At 37.2% G+C, this 22,705-nt stretch overlaps 1 protein-coding gene across 1 annotated transcript in view; it reads right to left on the bottom strand.

Moving 5' to 3' along the window:
- Positions 1 to 5,065: 5,065 nt before the first annotated feature.
- FIG4 (FIG4 phosphoinositide 5-phosphatase) overlaps positions 5,066 to 22,705 on the bottom strand; it is a 1,077,570-nt gene continuing 1,059,930 nt past the window's right edge. Inside the window, exon 24 of the mRNA XM_053710848.1 lies at positions 5,066 to 5,347. Within this exon, the coding sequence (XP_053566823.1) occupies positions 5,170 to 5,347 (178 nt within the window). The 3' untranslated portion in view covers positions 5,066 to 5,169. The remainder of the gene's footprint in view (positions 5,348 to 22,705) is intronic.

The raw sequence follows: 22,705 nt of genomic DNA, 5'->3' as shown, positions 1-22,705 counted from the left end.
ACTATTTTTGCCTTTGTATTGTGCTTACAAACAAACATTTCAAAGTTGCCAGGCGCCAATTTTAATTGCTGGTGCTTGGTTTAAACAGGGACATAAACTGCAGATGTTTAAGGATCACATATATTATAAACAGGGTGTCACTATTAGACATTGAACAGTTAGTATTATTCAAGTACAGTTGGTATAGATTAGCCTCAGTTTTGTCTGTAAGATTGCTAATTCCTGGGAAAATGAGTTTGCACCTACTTTGACCTGAATGGAATACATATAAACATCATTTTGTAAGTACAATATGTTTTAACTGACTAAAATAATTGCGTTACCTATAAATTTGTCCAAAAGGTGATTCTTCAACACAGCAATCTTTTATGATGCTATACAAAAAAAAATAGACCAATAGATTTTGTTCAACAAATATTTTTTTTAAACATATATTTATTAAACAGGAATTTTATTCTAATTACAAAGAAGCAAAGAATATCGATATTTATCATTCCATTTCCAATTACTGGGGTGCTTTTGGAACACGGAAATTCATTTTGTGTAGTAGGCCATTTTATTTATTTATTAAGAGACAAAGTAATATCTGGTAATATTATAATAATTAGTAATTGCGGTATAGTCCTCTCCTCAGGTACTGAAGAGTCATCTATAGAAATCCTCATTGTACAAGGCAAACTACTAATTGTAACCAATTTAAATCAAGAGTAAACTTTTTCTTTCATGATTCATCAGATAGAGCATGCCATTTTAAGCAACTTTCTTCTAATTTACTCCTATTATCAATTTTCTTTGTTCACTTGCTATCTTTATTCGAAAAGCACAACTTGGTGGAAATTCCAATATGTTTAATACTCGGAAAAAAACATTAAAAACGCTGCCAAACTTTTAGAGAAATTGGCTATATTAATGTTGCATCATACAAAAGTGGGGCCCGAATTCTGCTATGGAATTCTTTACTAAGGGCTCCATGTACTAAATGGCGGGCGGACAGCTTCTCAACTCGCGAAGCTGTCCGCCCGCCTTTGCTACACAGGGGCAGTGGACCTGTTGATCCGCTTGCCTGTATGTATCATTACAAACTCATCGGAGTGTGTAATGCCCGCCCCTTCAATCGCGCGACCAATCACGCAACTGAAGGGGCTGTCAATCACTAAGAGCGAGCGTGCTCTCTGTGATTTTGCCTCGCCACCTAAGAGGTGGTGTAGGAAGCAGCGGTCTAATGACCGCTGCTTCTTACATTGCGGGAAGCAGGCTCGCATATGCGAACCTGCCCCGCAAAGGCTCCGGAGAAGCTTTCACTGCTTCGTACATGGAGCCCTAACTGTCTGCACGTTAGCACGTGAGCAATAAGTGTTAGTTTTTTCTATTCAGTGCGCTCCATTTAAGTCTTTGGGGACAACAAGTTAACGTGGTCATGGTATCCGAAGTGTTGAAGTCTGCTTGCGTCGGGTTTCGCATGCGTGCAATTTACTTTCAACTTGTAAAACGCTCTAACCTGTGTGCATAACTTTACTTCCAGGTGTTTTTACGTTCGAGCAGGAGCGCTAAATAACGTGGCGCTTGTAATCTAGCCCAGAATACTTAAAGGGACATTAAAGGGACATTAAAAAAATGTTTTTGTATAAATGTATTAAAAATGTATTACTGCATAGCAAATGATCTACAAAAATACAAAACAAAATTACAATAATTTTAAACTGTAATCATGTTAACTATGGGTTAGATTACTAGTGGAGCGATATTTTGCGCTTCCGCTAGAGCGCTAATTGCGCTAGAAGTAAACTTTTTGCGCTCTTTAGGTTGCGCTGGCATAACGAGTTAAAAGTAAAAATGTATCGCACTCTCACTAACCAGACGAGCGCAAAAAGGTTACTTCTAGCACAATTAGATTGTCGCGCAAAAGATAACCTATTCCCCCATAGAAGTCAATGGATCGCATGTTCTCAGATGCGCACTCCCGACCGCATATTCACATATGCGCTAACCTGAACTCATATTCTTATATGCGCACACCCGACCGCATATTCTAATGTGTGCTAGCCCGAATGTGTAATCTCAAGTGCGCTAACCAGACATGAAAATATGAATATTTCACATTACAATGTTCTTCACATAGCAGAATATTTTCTATGTATTCATAAATAAATATTTATACATTTATCTGATGGTATTTTGGTACAATATATATCTACTGTATATATATTTATAGATGATTATATATAGGTATAGATATATACAGCTATATATAGGAATATCTCTTTAAAAATACAAAGAACATATTCGGCTATGTGCAGAACATTGGATTGTGAAATATTTAGTATAACACTATGAAATATGAATATTGCATAAATATGATTTTTCAAAAGCCCAAACCCTAATCTAAAATTGTGAAATATCCAATCAGTAAATAGAATGTGAGCTCAATCCTATTGACTGATTGCAACAGCTAATAGGATTTTTTCAAACTTAATTCTGATTGGCTGATAGAATTCTATCAGCCAACCGGAATCTAAGGGACGCCATCTTGGATGACATCATTTAAAAGCAAACCTCATAGTAAAGAAGACGTCGAAAGAAGAGAATGCTCCGTGCCGGATGGATGAAGATAGAAGATGCCGTCTGGATGAAGACTTCTGCTCGGTTGGATGAAGACGTTGGCCCGCTTGGATGAAGACTTCTGCCGGCTTCGATGAGGACTTCTGCCTTTTCGATGAGGATGGATGTTGGATCTTCAGAAACTGTAAGTGGATTTTCGGGGGTTAGTGTTAGTTTTTTTTAAGGGTTTATTGGGTGGGTTTTAATTTTAGATTAGGGTTTGGGCTTTTGAAAAAGAGCTAAATGCCCTTTTAAGGGCAATGCCCATACAAATACCCTTTTCAGGGCAATGGGGATCTTAGGTTTTTTAGATTAGGTTTTTATTTGGGGGTTAGTTGTGTGGGTGGTGGGTTTTACTGTTGGGGGGGGGGGTATTTGTATTTTTTATTTACAGGTAAAAGAGCTGATTTCTTTGGGGCAATGCCCCGCCATTGGTAGTTTATTGTAGGCTAGTGTTTTTTTTAATTTTTTTTATTTTTGGGGGGGGCTTTTTTATTTTCATAGGGCTCTTAGATTAGGTGTAATTAGTTTAAATATTTGATAAAAAATGTTTTCTTGTGTAACTTAGTGTTTATTTATTGTGTAACTTAGTGTTTATTATTTTGTGTAACTTAGTTTTTTGTAATTTTGTAATTTTTAATAGATTTAAATTATTTGAGTAGGGTTAGGTTTTTAACTATATAATATATTTAATTTAATTTGTAGTTTAGTGTAATTTTAGTATAACAGTTAGGGTAGATTGATTATTAGTTTAATATAGTTTAATGTAATTTTAGTCTAATAGGGTAGATTAATTAATAGTTTAATATAGTTTAATTTAAATCTAAAGGTAAGTTTTAATTTATTATAAGATAGGGATGAGTTAATATTTAATATAAAGTTAGCGGGTTGTTAGGTTTAGGGGTTAATAGGTTAATTTATTTTATGGCGATGTGGGGGGCTGGCGGTTTAGGGGTTAATTGGTTTAGTAAGTGGTAGAGATGTGGAAGGCCAGGGGTTTAGGGGTTAATACATTTATTTAGTTGCGGTGGGGTCCGGGAGCGGCGGGATAGGGGTTAATAACATTATTTAGGTGGCGGCGGGGTCCGGGAGCAGCGGGATAGGGGTTAATAACATTATGTAGGTGGTGGCGGCGGGGTCCGGGAGCGGCGGAATAGGGGTTAATAACTTTATGCAGGTGGCGGCGGTGTCGGGGCGGCAGATTAGGGGTTAATAAGTATAATGTAGGTGGCTGCGGTGTAGGGGGCGGCAGATTAGGGGTGTTTAGACTTGGGGTACATGTTAGGGTGTTAGGTGTAAACATAACTTTTATTTTCCCATAGGAATCAATGGGATATCGGGCAGCAGCGAACATGAGCTTTTGCTGCTTTTAGACTCCCATTGATTCCTATGGCATCCGCGGCCTCCAGGGCGGCGGATTGAAAAGCAGGTACACTGGGCCGGAATAGTGGCGAGCGTACTTGTTAGAGATTTGATAACTAGCAAAAGTTGTAGTCAGATAGTGCCGAATTTGTATTCGGAACATCTGTAATGACGTAAGCATCGATCTGTGTAGGACTGAGACCGGCGGATCGTATGTTACGTCACAAATTTCAACTTTTACCGGTCTGTAGGCTTTGATAAATAAGGGGAATCAGGCTCTCCACTATTACACTGCGGAATTACAGCGTATTTGCGGTTGACGGTTTGATAAATAGGCCTCTATATGTCTGTAAATATATATATACACACATATAAATACATATGTGCACACATATAGACATATATATGGTGTTATTATGAGTGTAAGTGTGCTTTGTAATGTATTTTTGATGTGTTTTGTGACACTTTTTATTTTTGCAAAACAGTTAACCACAGCTCTAAGACTGCGGTAATCATGCTAGTATTAAATGTGCTCACGTGATCGCGTTTTCTTTCAACTCGCAATTCAAGTGCAATTTAACCTGCGCGCAAACAATTGCAAAACACCTGATATCACTTGTGCGCAAATGTTTCTGCTCAACTCATTATCTGGCCCTAAATGTCCATGGTTTTGCAGTCCATAAACATAACAATTGATAAGTCTCTTGAATATTGTTTCTCTTATCTCCTTTGTTGCAGCCAATAAAGGACATATATAAATGAGTGTCTGCACCTATCAAACAATTACTGTATAACATTTTGGAGGGTCAAGTTTCTGAAAAAAACTGAATATACCCGAGTCTCTGTGGAGGCATTAGGATAACTATTTTCTTATTTTCTGAAAGAGCACTGCAGAGCTTGTTCACTAATTATAACTTTTATGGGGAATCAAATTTGAAGCTTTATGTCCCTTTAAAGATTCAATTGGCACCATAAAACTTAATCAATTGGACATGGCAATGTTACTAGTAAATTGCAAGTTTAATTTTGTGGCGAACAACTTCAAATTGTGGTTCAGTAACCCTTATCAAAATATAACATAAATGTATTAAATAAATACAAAAGATTCCAGCAAGAATGAATCACTTTATTGGGCACCATTCTAAATCCAGCTATTTGCCATTCACCGCTAATCCTTTTAGCCGCTCATATTTCATTGGCTATTTCTGTTTACATGTAGCGATTTTTGATGTACTCTCTGTACGTGAACATGTCTTCTTTACCCAGGGGCTGCATAATACCTCTTCCAGCTTGGATATGAGCATCAAATATCTCTATTGACTTCCTGTCTACCATGGGAGGAAGAACCTCATATATGTTATCTTGGGAAAATGAAGAAATACAGCTCCTGTAAAATAAATAAATAATTAGAGTTAAAGGACCAGTCAACACATTAGATTTGCATAATCAACAAATGCAAGATAACAAGACAATGCAATAGCACTTAGTCTGAACTTCAAATGAGTAGTGGATTTTTTTATAACAAATTTCAAAGTTATGTATATTTCCACTCCCCTTGTACCATGTGATAGCAATCAGCCAATCACAAATGCATATACGTGTAGTCTGTGAATTCTTGCACATGCTCAGTAGGATCTGGTAACTCAAAAATTGTAAATATAAAAGAATGTGCACATTTTTTTTAATGGAAGTAAATTGGAAAGTTGTTTAAAATTACATGCTGTATCTGAATCATGAAAGTTTAATTTAACCTGAGTGGCCCTGAATATATCAAATCAAAAAAAGTACAACTTCAAAAAGTAATGTGACCTTTTAAAAATTAAAATCAATACATATGGCCTCTACTGATTATGCATTTCACTGCACAAGGTTTTAAATTACAGACAGCAAACTGTGTTTATTTATAGTCATATAGTCCTTGGGACTGAGCTGAAAAATTGAGCTTGCTGTGATTAAAATAGCTACTGTACATATTTATTATCCTGTTATATGAAAATAAACCTTGATATTGCATATTTTAATGAAGAACAGTGCTACACATTACAGTACTTTATTTGTAAAAAATATCCAATATAATGCTGAAAGTAAATTTCATTAAAAAAAAAAAACCACAGAGATGTGTCCAGCCAATGACTTTAAAAAGCGCTAAATTTTAGTACCCAATAGTTTCTATGTTCATTGACACTCTACGATTCCTCTAAGGGTTTGTACATTATAACATATCCATCTGCATGTCCTGTTTTATGTTATAAGAGAAACTTAATTTATGATCAGCTTCACAAAAATATTAAATATATAAAATATATTTTATGCCTCCCCTACAATCTAACTAATCGGAAGCAATGTTTGAAAACATTGTATGACATATTGGGTAGCCTTTGACTTGATTTTCAAATCCATATAATTTCAAATTTGAATTAGTAGAACCACTTGAATTATGTACAGGGAGTGCAGAATTATTAGGCAAGTTGTATTTTTGAGGATTAATTTTATTATTGAACAACAACCATGTTCTCAATGAACCCAAAAAACTCATTAATATCAAAGCTGAATAGTTTTGGAAGTAGTTTTTAGTTTGTTTTTAGTTATAGCTATTTTAGGGGGATATCTGTGTGTGCAGGTGACTATTACTGTGCATAATTATTAGGCAACTTAACAAAAAACAAATATATACCCATTTCAATTATTTATTTTTACCAGTGAAACCAATATAACATCTCAACATTCACAAATATACATTTCTGACATTCAAAAACAAAACAAAAACAAATCAGTGACCAATATAGCCACCTTTCTTTGCAAGGACACTCAAAAGCCTGCCATCCATGGATTCTGTCAGTGTTTTGATCTGTTCACCATCAACATTGCGTGCAGCAGCAACCACAGCCTCCCAGACACTGTTCAGAGAGGTGTACTGTTTTCCCTCCTTGTAAATCTCACATTTGATGATGGACCACAGGTTCTCAATGGGGTTCAGATCAGGTGAACAAGGAGGCCATGTCATTAGATTTTCTTCTTTTATACCCTTTCTTGCCAGCCACGCTGTGGAGTACTTGGACGCGTGTGATGGAGCATTGTCCTGCATGAAAATCATGTTTTTCTTGAAGGATGCAGAATTCTTCCTGTACCACTGCTTGAAGAAGGTGTCTTCCAGAAACTGGCAGTAGGACTGGGAGTTGAGCTTGACTCCATCCTCAACTCGAAAAGGCCCCACAAGCTCATCTTTGATGATACCAGCCCAAACCAGTACTCCACCTCCACCTTGCTGGCGTCTGAGTCGGACTGGAGCTCTCTGCCCTTTACCAATCCAGCCACGGGCCCATCCATCTGGCCCATCAAGACTCACTCTCATTTCATCAGTCCATAAAACCTTAGAAAAATCAGTCTTGAGATATTTCTTGGCCCAGTCTTGACGTTTCAGCTTGTGTGTCTTGTTCAGTGGTGGTCGTCTTTCAGCCTTTCTTACCTTGGCCATGTCTCTGAGTATTGCACACATTGTGCTTTTGGGCACTCCAGTGATGTTGCAGCTGCACGCTTGACTTTTCTCAGTTCATGGGCAGTTATTTTGTGCCTTGGTTTTTCCACACGCTTCTTGCGACCCTGTTGACTATTTTGAATGAAACGCTTGATTGTTCGATGATCACGCTTCAGAAGCTTTGAAATTTTAAGGAATGCTGCATCCCTCTGCAAGATATCTCACTATTTTTGACTTTTCTGAGCCTGTCAAGTCCTTCTTTTGACCCATTTTGCCAAAGGAAAGGAAGTTGCCTAATAATTATGCACACCTGATATAGGGTGTTGATGTCATTAGACCACACCCCTTCTCATTAAAGAGATGCACATCACCTAATATGCTTAATTGGTAGTAGGCTTTCGAGCCTATACAGCTTGGAGTAAGACAACATGCATAAAGAGGATGATGTGGTCAAAATACTCATTTGCCTAATAATTCTGCACTCCCTGTATATGATGTAAAAGAAAGTGGTATGGTCTTGCTGACTGCTTCACTTTCTTCAGTATCTGATAGTTTTGAAGGTATGTCTGATAATGCGTGGTGGTTCTCTAATGTGAATCGTTATTTTGTGTCATCCTCAGAGTGGCCTACAGCGGGAATGACATAGGCAATTGACATCTTATGGTGGATCTTGATGTTTTTTTGCTCACTGACTTCTTGGATGAGATATGGAGTACTTGCTTTGACCGTCAACATTTTTGGCTTGAGGTGTTGAAGGATTTAAATTGGTACTAATATGCAATTATGCTTTACTAACTAGAGCATTCAATGGTGGATACATCCTCCATAGGCCCATTCACCTTCAAAAGTGAAATCCTGAGTATTTATTTTCATTGAATATCCACTGGTGAACCACCACCGAATGTTTTAGCAGGCTTTGCTTGGATTCCTGCTTTTTTATCTTATAGAATATTTTAATAGGGAATAAAAGTGCAAACACAGAATGCTCTTATGTAAGTATTTTACAACTGTACTTCCATTTGCATATAAAACTTTGTTTAACCCCTGTACATGGTATTGATCTAGGCCCATTTTGTTATATTTTTTTTATGCCACCGCTTTGCTGCCAAATGCGATCATATTAAAACATTGTTAACTTTTTCACAAACTTTGGGGTCTCACTGAAATTATTTACACACAACTACTGCAGTGATAAGACAAATTATTGTAAAAGCTTCTCTGGGATCCCGTTTGTTCAGAAATAGCAGACATGAATGGCTTTGCCATTGTTTTTGTCAATTAAAAGGCCGCCATTTGCAGCTGCACACAACACATCTGAAATTCCCGGTAGTAAATGTGTTAATCGGGTAGCTTGTAACGTCAATGGTAGCTGTAGTGTAAAGATTACTCTCCCACCTGACACCTCCCACCCCCTGATCCTTCTCAAACAACTCTCACCCCTCCTTTATTTCCCACTGGTCACCACGATCTTAAGTACTGGCAGATAGTCTGCCTGCCTGCAGGTTAGGTATATTTGTTTGTTTTCTTTTAGTATATACTGTTTAATGCCAGCCAGTACCAAATTTGTATTGTTTTTAAAATTATTTTAATTATTTATTTAAAAAAACAACAACATTTTCTGTAGTGTAGCAACCCCCCCCCCAACTGATTGCTGGAAAGACACCCTTGCAGTGAAAGCAAGCCATTATTTGCTTATAAAAATCTATTTAGAGCTTAATGCCCCTCCAAATACTTCTCACTCTCTTACATACACTCCTGACACAAACTCCTCTTTTATTTAACTCACATGCTTTCATCCTTCTTTCACTCCAACACACATATGCCCAGTATACTGATAATGCCCCTATTCAAATCATTAAGAGAGACATACCCACATATATATTTGATTTGGAACACAACAGGTTAACTGCACACGTTAGCTATCAGCATCATTACACACTATTAAAAGGGATCAATCAACATACATCCTGCACATTTGTTATTTTTATTTTTAAAATCAAGAGATTAACACCTTCATGTCTGGGTACAAAGTTCCGATGTAAACACTTTCTGTAAAAATTAAATCATGTGATCGTCTATGTGATCATGTGATTTCAAGGACAGATCAGATCATATTTTAGGATGACATGATTGTGATCATTGAAAAAAAATAAAATACTAACAATATCAGCCAAGGTTTTGAAATTTTTATCTGCCAAAAACAATACAAAATTGTGACCAAGCCCTACCCCTCTTAAGGTTCAGGTCATTTACATCCCTTTATAAAGAGTGAAACAAAGTGTAATTTTGTATTAATGATGCCATCATTTACAGTAAGCTGCTTAGAACTTCTTCCATGAAGGTCAGCTAAAACCTGTAAAAACTTTGTGTTCTATAAAGGGTAATGATTTTGTCATTCCTACATGAATTCTGGGGCGAAAAAAAGAAATATCTTTTCTACTGAACACAGCTAAAAGCACAAAAATAAATTTCATTTTAGTGTATGGGACATATTTTAAAAGCAAATGCATACAATTGGACACAAAAATAATTACCATAACGGTAACAATTTGTGTTATGCTTTAGAATTACAGCAGGAATCTGTTTATGGCTTTGTAGTAATAACACATTTTCAGCTGAAATAAAGTCAGTAAATCATATATTTATTTAAGCTGAATATACATAAAAGCAGAAAAGCCAAATCAACATCCTACTTTTATTGTAAACAACTTTGACATCACAGTCCACATAATTCCCATTTAAATGAACTCATTTTAGAATGCTTACTTGGTGTTAATGGTGCTTTTTCATCTAAAATGTTACTTTTTGTAAAAATTAAAACTTTTCTTATATAATTTTTTTTCATTTCAGTAAGCCTATAATGCTATTTGGATGACTAATACAATAATTTTGGACTCTTCTTTGACTACTGAAGCTAGTGATTTGAATGAGGGCAGCACAACATTTGACTTTCTGTTTCTTGGAGTTGGCAGTTTATTACATTAACACAGGTCTCTATAACTTAATCTATAATGTTGACAAAGATATTTAAAAAAAAAAAAATCACCACGCATCACCATATTTTTCACTACGAATGAATCCTTTACTTCAAAGCTTTGTTTCCAATTCTTTAACCAGTTATTTTTCTACATGTTATTGCAAACCCCTTAATTTTGTATATTATTGTCCCACATGACACAATATCAAAAAAGTCATCTATAAAGATCACATAAACTGACTTGGCTTGATGAAACGTGTAGGTGGTTATGTTTGTATGCTAAATGTTTAGGTAAAAAGCCTAGAATGGCTAAAAGTCAGAGAATATGGGGTGCTATGTAATCACCTTAGGTATAGGAGTTACAATTAGTGCAACAATTATGATGGGAAGCTGTAGAGGGAGGAAGAGAGGGTGGTGAGATGGCGATAGAGGGAGGTTGGCAAAATGGGTAGGGAGGGTGACAGTCATTCTCAATGTGTTGGAAGAAGTAAGTGGCTGGGAATCCATATTCATAGTGGAAACAACAGAAAAGTTGCTGATTGCAATTTCTGTAGGAGAAAAACAAGAGATGGCTATCATAAAAGTATTGGAAGAAATAGGAGGGACTTACATACTTAGTTGTGAAAGAGACGTATAATGATGTAACCTGAAATCACAGGTAAATCTCTTGTGCTTAACATGTTGGAGGAGGTAAGTTACTGGAAAGTTTAAAATTTAAGAAAGATGGTGGTTTGAATTTCTTATAGTAAATCAGCTGTACCTAGTAAGCTAGAGATGGCAAAAGACTGAAAAGCTTTTCAAATTAAGTGGAAACTGCAGTAACGTTGTTAGCATTTATTTTTCAGTAAATCCACTGTGCTCAGTGTGCTAGAGGAGGTGTGTTCTGAGAATCAGGGTAGAACATAGGAATAAGAGTCATAATTGATGTTTCAATAAGTAAGAACCTTTGGGTAAAAATAAAATGAAGTCTTAGAGACCGTAGAACTTAAATTGATGAGACAGAAGATGCGGAGGTGAGTAAAGTAGAGCACCTTAAACATTCCTATCAGTAGACAGCAAGACAAATTTAATAAAAGGCATGGTGCTGTGAAGTGTGAAGAACCAAATGTAAATCTCAAGTAGGAATGGGATTTGTCTGAGTTGCAAGAATTTGTCAGCACCAAGTTCTCAAAGCAATCAATAATTCTGCCATACTAGTTGGACCAGGTCCAAAAACAACTTCTCTAGCTCATACTAGGGCCAAGGGAATCATCTTTGTTTATCATATTTTATCATCTAAAGCAGAGTAAACAGTGAGGAAAAATGAGCCAATCTGAATATTTATGCAATTACCATTGCATCCACAGCAAATATGTAGGGGACCTGGTTTCTTACAAATGACTACACACTCTTACAGTTTCTGAAGATTTATAATGAACACAGCTGACATATTGCTGAGATCATTTTTTCTCCAAATGAGAATATTAGCTGCTTCCATCCTCACCAACCTGCTGTGTATCTCCCTGTGGTTGACACACCACATTCAGCACATTGTCTAATAGAAGGGAAATTTAATAATGGGAAAAATTTTTTCCATATGATCAGAACCGAAAAAAAATCCTTAGTTTTATGAGATTGATGGAAAAATAGGGCCACTGAAACCATCTAAGCACCCAATCCTTTAAGACTGCCATCTATTGATATAAAAAACTAATTTAGATGAAAAAAACCTCTCTACTCTGGAGTAACATGAAAATCCCCACCATACTTAGTTTGCCTCTACTATAAATGCTCTTTTTTGAACAGCAAATAATCATATCCTAGTGGAGAGCTTCATAGCTTTATCCTCCTCCACAGGGGTAACAAATATACCAAACCCCTCAGTGATATGACAGATTACCATTAGCAAAGATAAAAAGAGTTGCCCTACAGCTCCAGGCATGATAATGCTCTCTGCATGTGTCAGGGTTACATTCATATCTGTCCCTTTAAGCATTACCTGTTCAATTTGCTCAGGACTATTTAAACTCCACCCTTGCCTATGATCATTGCTTGGTTAATTTGTTCCGGTTATTGCTAGTCTCATCTGACTTGCACTGAACTCACCTTGCCTATCTTGTGGTATTTCAACCACTTTTCCAGCTCCTTATCAGGATTGTCTCTCTCCAGAATCTCTAGTTGTCAGAAACAGCTCATCTAATCTTCAGCTCCTAATACCGCACACAGAGAACTCTGTTGCTGCCGCTGACGTCATCAGCTGCAGCCGAACACAGCTACCGCTCCTCTGCTCACTCAAGCAAAGTTACCGCCGCTCACCATACTCTAGCGGATCAGGTTGTATACAAACAAACTGTACAGTTCTAAGCTGCATAACCTAAACCGCAATAAGTGAATTATACCTGCATATGTTATACTCTTACTTGATACTAAGCAAAACCGCTCTCCACGCTACACATATAAGGCATTGGGGTAAACTGGATGTTTGTATAAAAACCTGTATGTATCATTACTAACTATAAGTACGTATTTATCATATTGCTTGTGCCTGTAACTGAATATACCTATTATTCCATATATATATATGTGTAATCAGTATTTTGGGCAAGATAAATACACAAGGTTATACTCTTAGGCGCTCCAGTGTATAACCCTGTGTCACAACCTGCATTTAAATACATTCTTACTGTTGTTTCTATAACAGAGGTTTAATATTGAATGAAGTGATATCTAACATAAACAGGTATCTAACATATTAACCAAGCCTAAAAGGAAAATGTCCTCTGAAGAAATAGCAGAACAATTTTCTAATATGTCACAACGCTTAGACAATCTCACACAAAATATCAGAGAGTTACAGAGTGAGAATGAGACTGTAAAAACCTGTCTGAGAGATTTGTATAATTCCAAATCAAATTCCACTACATTGTTACCTGAACCACAAATTAGTCTGCCAGAGAAATTCTCAGGAAACAGAACCCATTTCAGAGAATTTAAAAATTCTTGTCTATTACTTTTTGAATTAAAGCCAAATACTTATAGAACTGATAGACTGAAAGTCCTGACTATCATTTCCTTCCTCAGGGCTGAGCCCCGTGCGTGGGCTGACATCTATTACGAGACTCAGGATCCAATACTCAATTCTCTAGATGAATTCCTGAAGGAGATGTCATCCTTATATGATGACCCCTTCAAACAAAGCTCTGCTGAAGCATCTATCAGAGCTCTAAAACAGAACAAACAACCTGTTGAGGAGTATATCTCCCAGTTTAAAATCCATGCAATGGATACCCAATGGAATCAGCCTTCTCTTAAGAACCATTTCCGTATTGGCTTGTCCGATGACATCAAGGATGAGCTCTCCAGGATAGGTATACCCCCAACTCTGGAGGAGCTGTACACCTTATCCATTACAATCGATAGGAGGATCAGGGAACGTCGTCATGAAAGGGCCGGATACTCGGCTTCCATTAGGAAACCACCAACTACTGTAGCACATAAAGAACAGGATCATGAGGTTCCAATGGAGATCGGAGTCATCAAGGGTCCACTGACTCAACAAGAAAAAAATAGAAGACGTCTCCTCGGTCTCTGCATGTATTGCGCTGCCAGAGAACATGAGGTCAAGGCTTGCCCATTACTGCAAAAACAAAAGGCTGGTAGGTCCCCTAAAAATTTACCTTCTAGCCTCTTAAAAGATAAGAACAGCACTTATTTTTTTTTACCTCTCTCCTTACAGTGGCACCAACACACGGTCAAAACTGAAGCCCTAATAGATACTGGTGCATGTGGTAACTTCGTTGATCTTGATTATGTAAGGGTCAATAAAATTCCAGTTGAAGCAAAATCTGTTCCTCTTTCTTTTAATGTAGTTGATGGTTCACCTCTTTCCTCAGGTCTCGTTAACCAACACACCATACCTCTTCTTATGGTCACGGAAACTGGCCATACAGAAACTATAACATTTAATGTCATAACCTCACCTATTTTTCCTATCATTTTAGGTATGTCTTGGCTGAAAATTCATCAACCTACACTTCATTGGACAGATTTCTCTCTAGCTCTTGATTCCACATATTGCATTAACAATTGCTTCTCACCTCTTACACTAGCAACAGTAACTGATCCCATACTACCACACTGTTACTCTAAATTCACAGATGTTTTTAGCAAGAAAGACGCAACATCTCTACCTCCCCACAGACCATATGATTGCCCTATAGATTTACTACCTGGTTCTAGTGTCCCATATGGTCACATATTTCCCTTATCCAAACCTGAGTTAGACCATCTAAAGGAATACTTGCAGGAAAATCTCGACAAGGGTTTTATCAGGCCTTCCACCTCACCAGCTGGGGCTGGTATTTTCTTTGTTAGGAATAAAGACGGAACACTCAGACCTATCATAGATTATAGGGAACTCAATAAGAAAACAATTAAAAGCAGATACCCTTTACCCTTAATCCCCGAATTAATTGAGAGGTTACGTGGTGCCCGGGTCTTCACCAAATTGGACCTAAGAGGGGCCTATAACCTCGTCAGAATTCATGCCGGTGACGAATGGCTAACAGCTTTCAGAACCCGTTATGGGTTATTTGAGTATACTGTTATGCCATTCGGTCTCTGTAACGCCCCGGCTACATTTCAAAACTTTATCAATGACATATTCCGTGACATTTTGGACGTATACTTAGTAGTGTACCTTGACGATATTCTCATATTCTCACAAACTATGGACGAACATATACAACATGTTACCACAGTTCTGACCCGTTTACGCACACATAGTTTGTACGCCAAGCTTGAAAAGTGTCTATTCCACGTTAGTCATGTTTCCTTTTTGGGTTACCAGATAACCCCCTGTGGAATTAAGATGGAGGAAACAAAAGTCTCTTGCATTAAAAATTGGCCTATTCCTAGAAGTAAGAAGGACATACAAAGGTTCCTTGGCTTCGCCAATTTTTACCGCAAATTTATCCATAAATTTGCCACCCTCACTAAACCGTTATCAGATCTAACTAAATTACAAAACAAGTTCCTTTGGACAGAGGTTGCTCAACAGGCTTTTGAAACCCTAAAGCAACGTTTTACCACTGCACCAATTCTTCAGTTCCCTGATACTAACTTGCAGTTTATTTTGGAGGTCGATGCCTCAGACTACGCTCTGGGTGCAGTTTTATCTCAGAGGAAATCATTCAAAGAACCTATTCACCCTGTAGCCTACTACTCAAGGGTTATGACTCCTGCTGAACTCAATTATCCGGTAGGAGAAAAAGAGTTGCTTGCCATAAAAAGTTCATTTGATCAATGGCGTCATCTCTTAGAGGGTTCACTCTATCCGGTGGTTATTCTAACTGATCACAAGAATCTCCAGTATCTGCAAACCAACAGGACACTGTCAGCGAGACAACTCAGGTGGAGTTTGTATTTCTCCCGATTCCAATATGTCATAACTTATAGGCCAGGATCAAAAAATGCCAAAGCAGATGCCCTATCAAGATTACATCAAAGACCAGACATGGATAATCCACCTTCAACCATCGTCCCAAAAGGAAATATATTGGCCTCTCTAACTATATGTCTTCTAAATATTAGATCCGCACAAGAAAAGGATTCCACTAAGCCAACCACAAAACTAGAATTGGCTTCTGATGGGTTACTTTATCATAATGGTCTACTATATATTCCAGAGGAACTTCGATCCACAATACTAGAATCTCTTCATGACTCTCCACTGGCTGGACATCTCGGATTCCATAAGACATACACAAAACTCAAACAATCGTATTGGTGGCCTTCCATGGAAGCTTATGTCAAGAGATATATCTCCGACTGTCTCATTTGCTCCAGTTCCAAGCCTTCTCATCTAAAACCTGTTGGGTTACTTCAACCCTATCCGGTTCCAAAGATGCCATGGACCGATGTCTCTCTTGATTTTATCGTCGAACTACCCGTTTCCTCATCACATTCCTGTATCATGGTCGTTGTGGACATGTTCTCCAAAATGGCACATTTTATCCCACTATCATCAGTACCAACTGCAGTAACTACCGCTCAGATTTTTATCAGAGAAATCATCCGGCTACATGGCATACCAACCAGTATCCTGACAGACAGAGGAACCCAGTTTACCTCTAGGTTCTGGAGAGAACTCTGTGTTGCTCTGCGAATCACCCAAAAATTGACCACATCCTATCACCCGCAATGTAATGGACAAACCGAGAGAACGAACCAGTGGCTAGAACAATATCTCAGGTGCTACTGTTCACAACAACAAGACACTTGGTTCTCTTTCCTCCCTCTCGCGGAATTCGCTTACAACAACACTCCCAATGCCTTGACTAAGTTTAGCCCCTTCTACATCAATAATGGTGTCCATCCTAGAAGTCATATGCTACCTAGCATCCTTACCTCATGTCCAGCAGTGAACGACACAGTAAACGATATTTCGAGTGTCTTCAGAACCATAAAAGATAACATAGAACATGCTCAAGCATCCTACAAGCATCAATATGATCTTCGCCACCGACAACAACCTAACTATCAGATTGGACAACAGGTCTGGTTGTCCACAAAGAATCTCAAGCTTCATCTCCCATCCAAGAAACTCGCCAGACTTTTTGTTGGCCCGTTTCCAATTATCGCTCTCCCGAATCCTGTCACCGTCACCCTCAAGCTTCCAGACTCTTATAAAATTCATCCCACCTTCCATGTGTCCCTTATCAAACCATCTCTTTCTTCGGTCACAGCTTCTCCTGACGAGTCCCCAGTTTCTGATTCTACTGATGATACTGAATACGAGGTCCATAGAATAATTGACTCTCGACTCAGAAATGGCCGCTTGGAGTATTTGGTTCACTGGCTGGGTTATGATGCTTCGGAGGATTCTTGGGAGCCTGCTGCCAACGTTTCGGCATCACGTTTGATCTCTCTGTTCCATCGCCGTAACCCTGATAGGCCTGTGCCGTGAAACCTCGCAGTGGTTTCCTTGGGGGGGGGGCTCTGTCAGGGTTACATTCATATCTGTCCCTTTAAGCATTACCTGTTCAATTTGCTCAGGACTATTTAAACTCCACCCTTGCCTATGATCATTGCTTGGTTAATTTGTTCCGGTTATTGCTAGTCTCATCTGACTTGCACTGAACTCACCTTGCCTATCTTGTGGTATTTCAACCACTTTTCCAGCTCCTTATCAGGATTGTCTCTCTCCAGAATCTCTAGTTGTCAGAAACAGCTCATCTAATCTTCAGCTCCTAATACCGCACACGGAGAACTCTGTTGCTGCCGCTGACGTCATCAGCTGCAGCCGAACACAGCTACCGCTCCTCTGCTCACTCAAGCAAAGTTACCGCCGCTCACCATACTCTAGCGGATCAGGTTGTATACAAACAAACTGTACAGTTCTAAGCTGCATAACCTAAACCGCAATAAGTGAATTATACCTGCATATGTTATACTCTTACTTGATACTAAGCAAAACCGCTCTCCACGCTACACATATAAGGCATTGGGGTAAACTGGATGTTTGTATAAAAACCTGTATGTATCATTACTAACTATAAGTACGTATTTATCATATTGCTTGTGCCTGTAACTGAATATACCTATTATTCCATATATATATATGTGTAATCAGTATTTTGGGCAAGATAAATACACAAGGTTATACTCTTAGGCGCTCCAGTGTATAACCCTGTGTCACAACCTGCATTTAAATACATTCTTACTGTTGTTTCTATAACAGAGGTTTAATATTGAATGAAGTGATATCTAACATAAACAGGTATCTAACAGCATGGTAACCTCATCTCCTTACCTCATGTGGAGTCTGGCAAAAAAATGCTAAGTACTAAATAGTTATTTAGTTAATTCACAAGGACATCATACCTAAAACACATATAAATAAATGAAGAGGCAGCTGTAATAAAACCTACAGAGCAAGAATAGGCAACTACGAAATAAAAGGATAATGTTAGCAGTATGATGACACATAAACCCCTCTGACTCTTGTATGGAGAAAAACTGAACATTAACACAACAAATGCCTAAAATACTTGAAAATGTCTAGAGAACAAGAACACCTGGAAGTCACAGGGTACAGTAGATCAGAGCATGTGCCAATCCACCACCCTAAACTATCCCAGACACATGTTCTGTTAGCTCCTAGAACAACAAACCATCTAAGTAGGGCAACAAACAAAGGGAGATGCCATTAACTTAATCCATTGTTCAAAAACCTCTTGGGAATAACTCCAGGGTAAACAATTATTCTAGTCCTAAAGAGATCTTTTAATAGCAAGAACCCATAGAGGACAAGATTATAGACATACCAGTCTAAAATATAATTCTAAAATGCGAGAGAAGTATCTTAAAAATTTTTTTAAACAAAATTAAAAACACCTTACCATAAAGAAAGGAGGTAAAGAGTAAAATCAAAACACAATTGCAGTGAAACATCTAACAATATGCAGAAAGAATGCACACTTTATTTAAACAAAACTGAATAGATACCAATTTCTAGCTTAAAGGTTATAGAAACTGTGAACACAAGATATCATAAATATGTGTCAACAAATCAAGTAGAGGTGAATAACAATAATGTAAAATACTTAAAGTGCCATAAAACATGTTACGATCTGTGCATATCTTAAAAGGGCTAATTACATAATAAATAGTTTGCATTAAAAAAATGTTTAAAAATTGCTGGCAAATATTTTAAAATAATATTCAAAAATAAGCAAAATTAGTGACATGGCCATGCTGTCTGGAGAAGTCTGATCCACCTCCCCTTATCAGTGTTTAGCATCAGAAAGAATTCATAGCAGCATATTTGCTTCTAGGCATGCTCCAGCAGATAATGAGTGTTAAAGTATGGCATTCTACCAAAGCAAAGGTGGAGAAAGATACAGCCATATAAGAAATTGTGTGTGTGTGTGGGGGGGGGGGGTTAAAGCTGTACAATTCAGAAACTTAAAAGAAAGGGTTAATGACGAGGCACTGCAGTATAAATTTGCAGGTAAAGTAATTAAAGTACATACTATTATATTTTGTCTCTACCCCAACTTATTTTATGTCCCTTTAAAATAAATGTTATATAAGTCTAATAACAGTAGAATATTACCGTTATAGAGTTTAAAATGTTTTCACAAATTAGCCAAAATCTACAATTTTTTTATTTCGAAAGAAAGATAAAGTTGAAATACAACATGTTTAGAGAAGCTAATGTGTGTACAATAATACAAAACATTATGAAGAACAATAATGAAATATATCAAATCTAGCAATGTCTGGTGTTTACTTAGAAACATCAGTATTAAAAATTGTTTTCTGTAGTTTTTAAAATAAGTTTGCACAATAAGTTTAACTATACTGTAAAGTCATAAAAACAAATGCACACATGACACTTCAGATTTATTCATAAAATCCAAGTGCATACTTATTTGACTGTAATTATTTATTCATTACAAATTGGGTAGAGCAATTCAAAAGCTATGGCTGACAACCTTACCAAAATGAATCAATATTTAATTTACAAGTCAGTCTGTCATGATTACTTTCTGTCTCTTCTCATTTTAAGCAGGTGGTCATAAGAAGTATTAAACAATTACAGAGTCAGATTGTTCCTGATATTTAGGTCACAAAAACCAATGTCACAAAGTTCGCTTTGTTCTCTAAAGACCTAGTGATAATATACCAAGCATGTGAAACGCATCTACAAATCAATCTTAAATGTGAGATTGTTATGAAAACACACATCTTCACAAAACAATCATCTACACTCTTTGTATGCAGACATTTTGCACATTTTAATGAAAAGTCCTATTTCAGGGGCATGACAAAAAATGGGTGCCAGAGAGGCTAAAAATTAAAATGCAAGTTACTACAAGTAAGTAAGTGGGCACTGGCTCAGGTGTCCTACAGCTAATCAAATAGTTAAATCATTACTACAAGTGTGTTATTTAGCAGTGATTTAGCCATCTGATTGCTTATAAGCATTGAGTAATAAGTGGTTTAAACCAGTGCTTTAAAGGGTTAAAAGATAATCAAGGTGTTGAATCAGTGCTGCAGCAGTTATTTAACCCATTTTAACCCAAACTTTCTTAGATTACTTTACTGCTACATTTAGTGGATACCAGATTGCAGCGGATGAGTACAAATTTGACTTTGACCTATCTTTAACATTGAGGGGACTAGTTACTTTTAACCTCTGACTAATAAATAGTGATATTTTTTCACACACACACACACACACACACATATATATATATATATATATATATATATATATATATATATATATATATATATATATATATATATATATATATATATATATATATATGTCAGTTTTTGAAATTTCTGCCCCTACTAAATCACTCCACCACTGGACTCTGGAGCAGTGGAAACATGTTCTCTTGAGTTATGCTTCACTATCTGGCAGTCTGATGGAAGAATCTGGGCCATATGCCAGGAGAATGCTACCTACTGGAATTAATAGTACTGGAAAACATGCTGAAACATGTGGTGGAGGAGTGATAATGGTCTGGGGCTGTTTTTCAGGATTTAGGCTAGACCCCTTTGTTCCAGTAAAGGGTCATCTTAATGCTACAGGAAAGAAAAACATTTTAGACAACTGGTGGTTTTCAACTTTGTGGAGAAAGTTTATGGAAGACCCTTTCTTGTTTCAAGAGCACTGCGCCCCTGTGCACAAAGTGAAGTCCATGAAGACATAGTTTGACAAATTTGGTTTGGAGGAACTCAAGTGTGCTCTGACCTCAACCTCACTAAACAACTTTGGGAAAAATTGGAATGCTGATTGCATGCCAGACCTTCTCGTCCAACATTAGTGCCTGACCTCACAAATGCTATTTTGGCTGAATTTGCACTAATTCCCACAAACACACTCCAAAATCTTGAGGAAAGCCTTCTCAGAATAGTGTTATAGACACAAAGGGGAAGAGCAACATTATATTAATAGTTTTAGAATGGGGCTGTCCAACAAGCTCATAAGAGTAATGGTCGGGTTTCAACATAATTTTGGCCATGTAGAATATATATAAATAAAAACACACATATACACACTAGCTATCAAAAGTGTGAGACCCCTCAATTTTTCTAGTTTGTATTGACATTTATGCAGTTCACGTCCAGTGAACAACCTGCAATGGTACAAAGATAAGCAGTAATCTGCCAGAGGTTAATAAAACAAGGTAGGTTTACAAAAATGAAAAAATATTGTATATTTCAGTGATAAATAGGAGGACGTTTGCAAGTAATGAGTAATGGAAGCTAATCAGGTGTTGAAAGTTGATGCAAAAAATTCCTACAGGTGTCCCCTTTGTACGTGAATAAAATTAGATGTGACCTGGAATGTTTATATATATATATATATATATATATATATATATAATCTCTGCAGCGTAGCCTAGTACTCACGGTAACCTTAAAGTGAATGTCAAGTCACGTTCACCACTCTTCCTCATCTTGTTAATTACCTAAAATAAACGTTAGTTTAATTCATAATTTTTTTATAATTTGACATCTAACCCATCTACCCCGCCGACATCTACCCCGCCGACATCTACCCCATCTACCCCGCCGACATCTACCCCATCTACCCCGCTGACATCTACCCCGCCGACATCTACCCCATCTACCCCGCCGACATCTACCCCATCTACCCCGCCGACATCTACCACATCTACCCCGCCGATATCTACCCCATCTACCCCGCCGATATCTACCCCATCTACCCCATCTACCGCGCCGACATCTACCCACCTACCCCGCCGACATCTACCTTAGCTACCCCGCCGCCATCTATTTTAAAAATATTAACCCCTAATTTAATCACCCTACACCGCCGCCAGCTATACTAACTATATTAACCCTAAGTATATTAGGGTTAATATAGTTATTATATTATATATATATTAAGTATAATAACCCTATCTAACTCTAACATCCCTAACTAAATTCTTATTAAAATAGATCTAATTAATATTAATATTATTAATTAAAATATTCCTATTTAAATCTAAATACTTACCTATAAAATAAACCCTAATATAGCTACAATATAACGAATAATTACATTGTAGCGATTTTAGGGTATATATTTATTTTACAGGCAACTTTGTATTTATTTTAACTAGGTACAATAGCTATTAAATAGTTATTTACTATTTAATAGCTACCTAGTTAAAATAATTACCAATGTACCTGTAAAATAAATCCTAACCTAAGTTACAAATACACCTACACTATCAATAAATTAAATAAACTACAAATATCTAAACTAAAATACAATAAATTAA

Source organism: Bombina bombina, chromosome 4 (assembly GCF_027579735.1).
Source record: "Bombina bombina isolate aBomBom1 chromosome 4, aBomBom1.pri, whole genome shotgun sequence".
NCBI lineage: Eukaryota > Metazoa > Chordata > Amphibia > Anura > Bombinatoridae > Bombina > Bombina bombina.
Note: the sequence above shows the minus strand (reverse complement) of the source record. Positions and strands in the feature narration are given on the sequence as shown.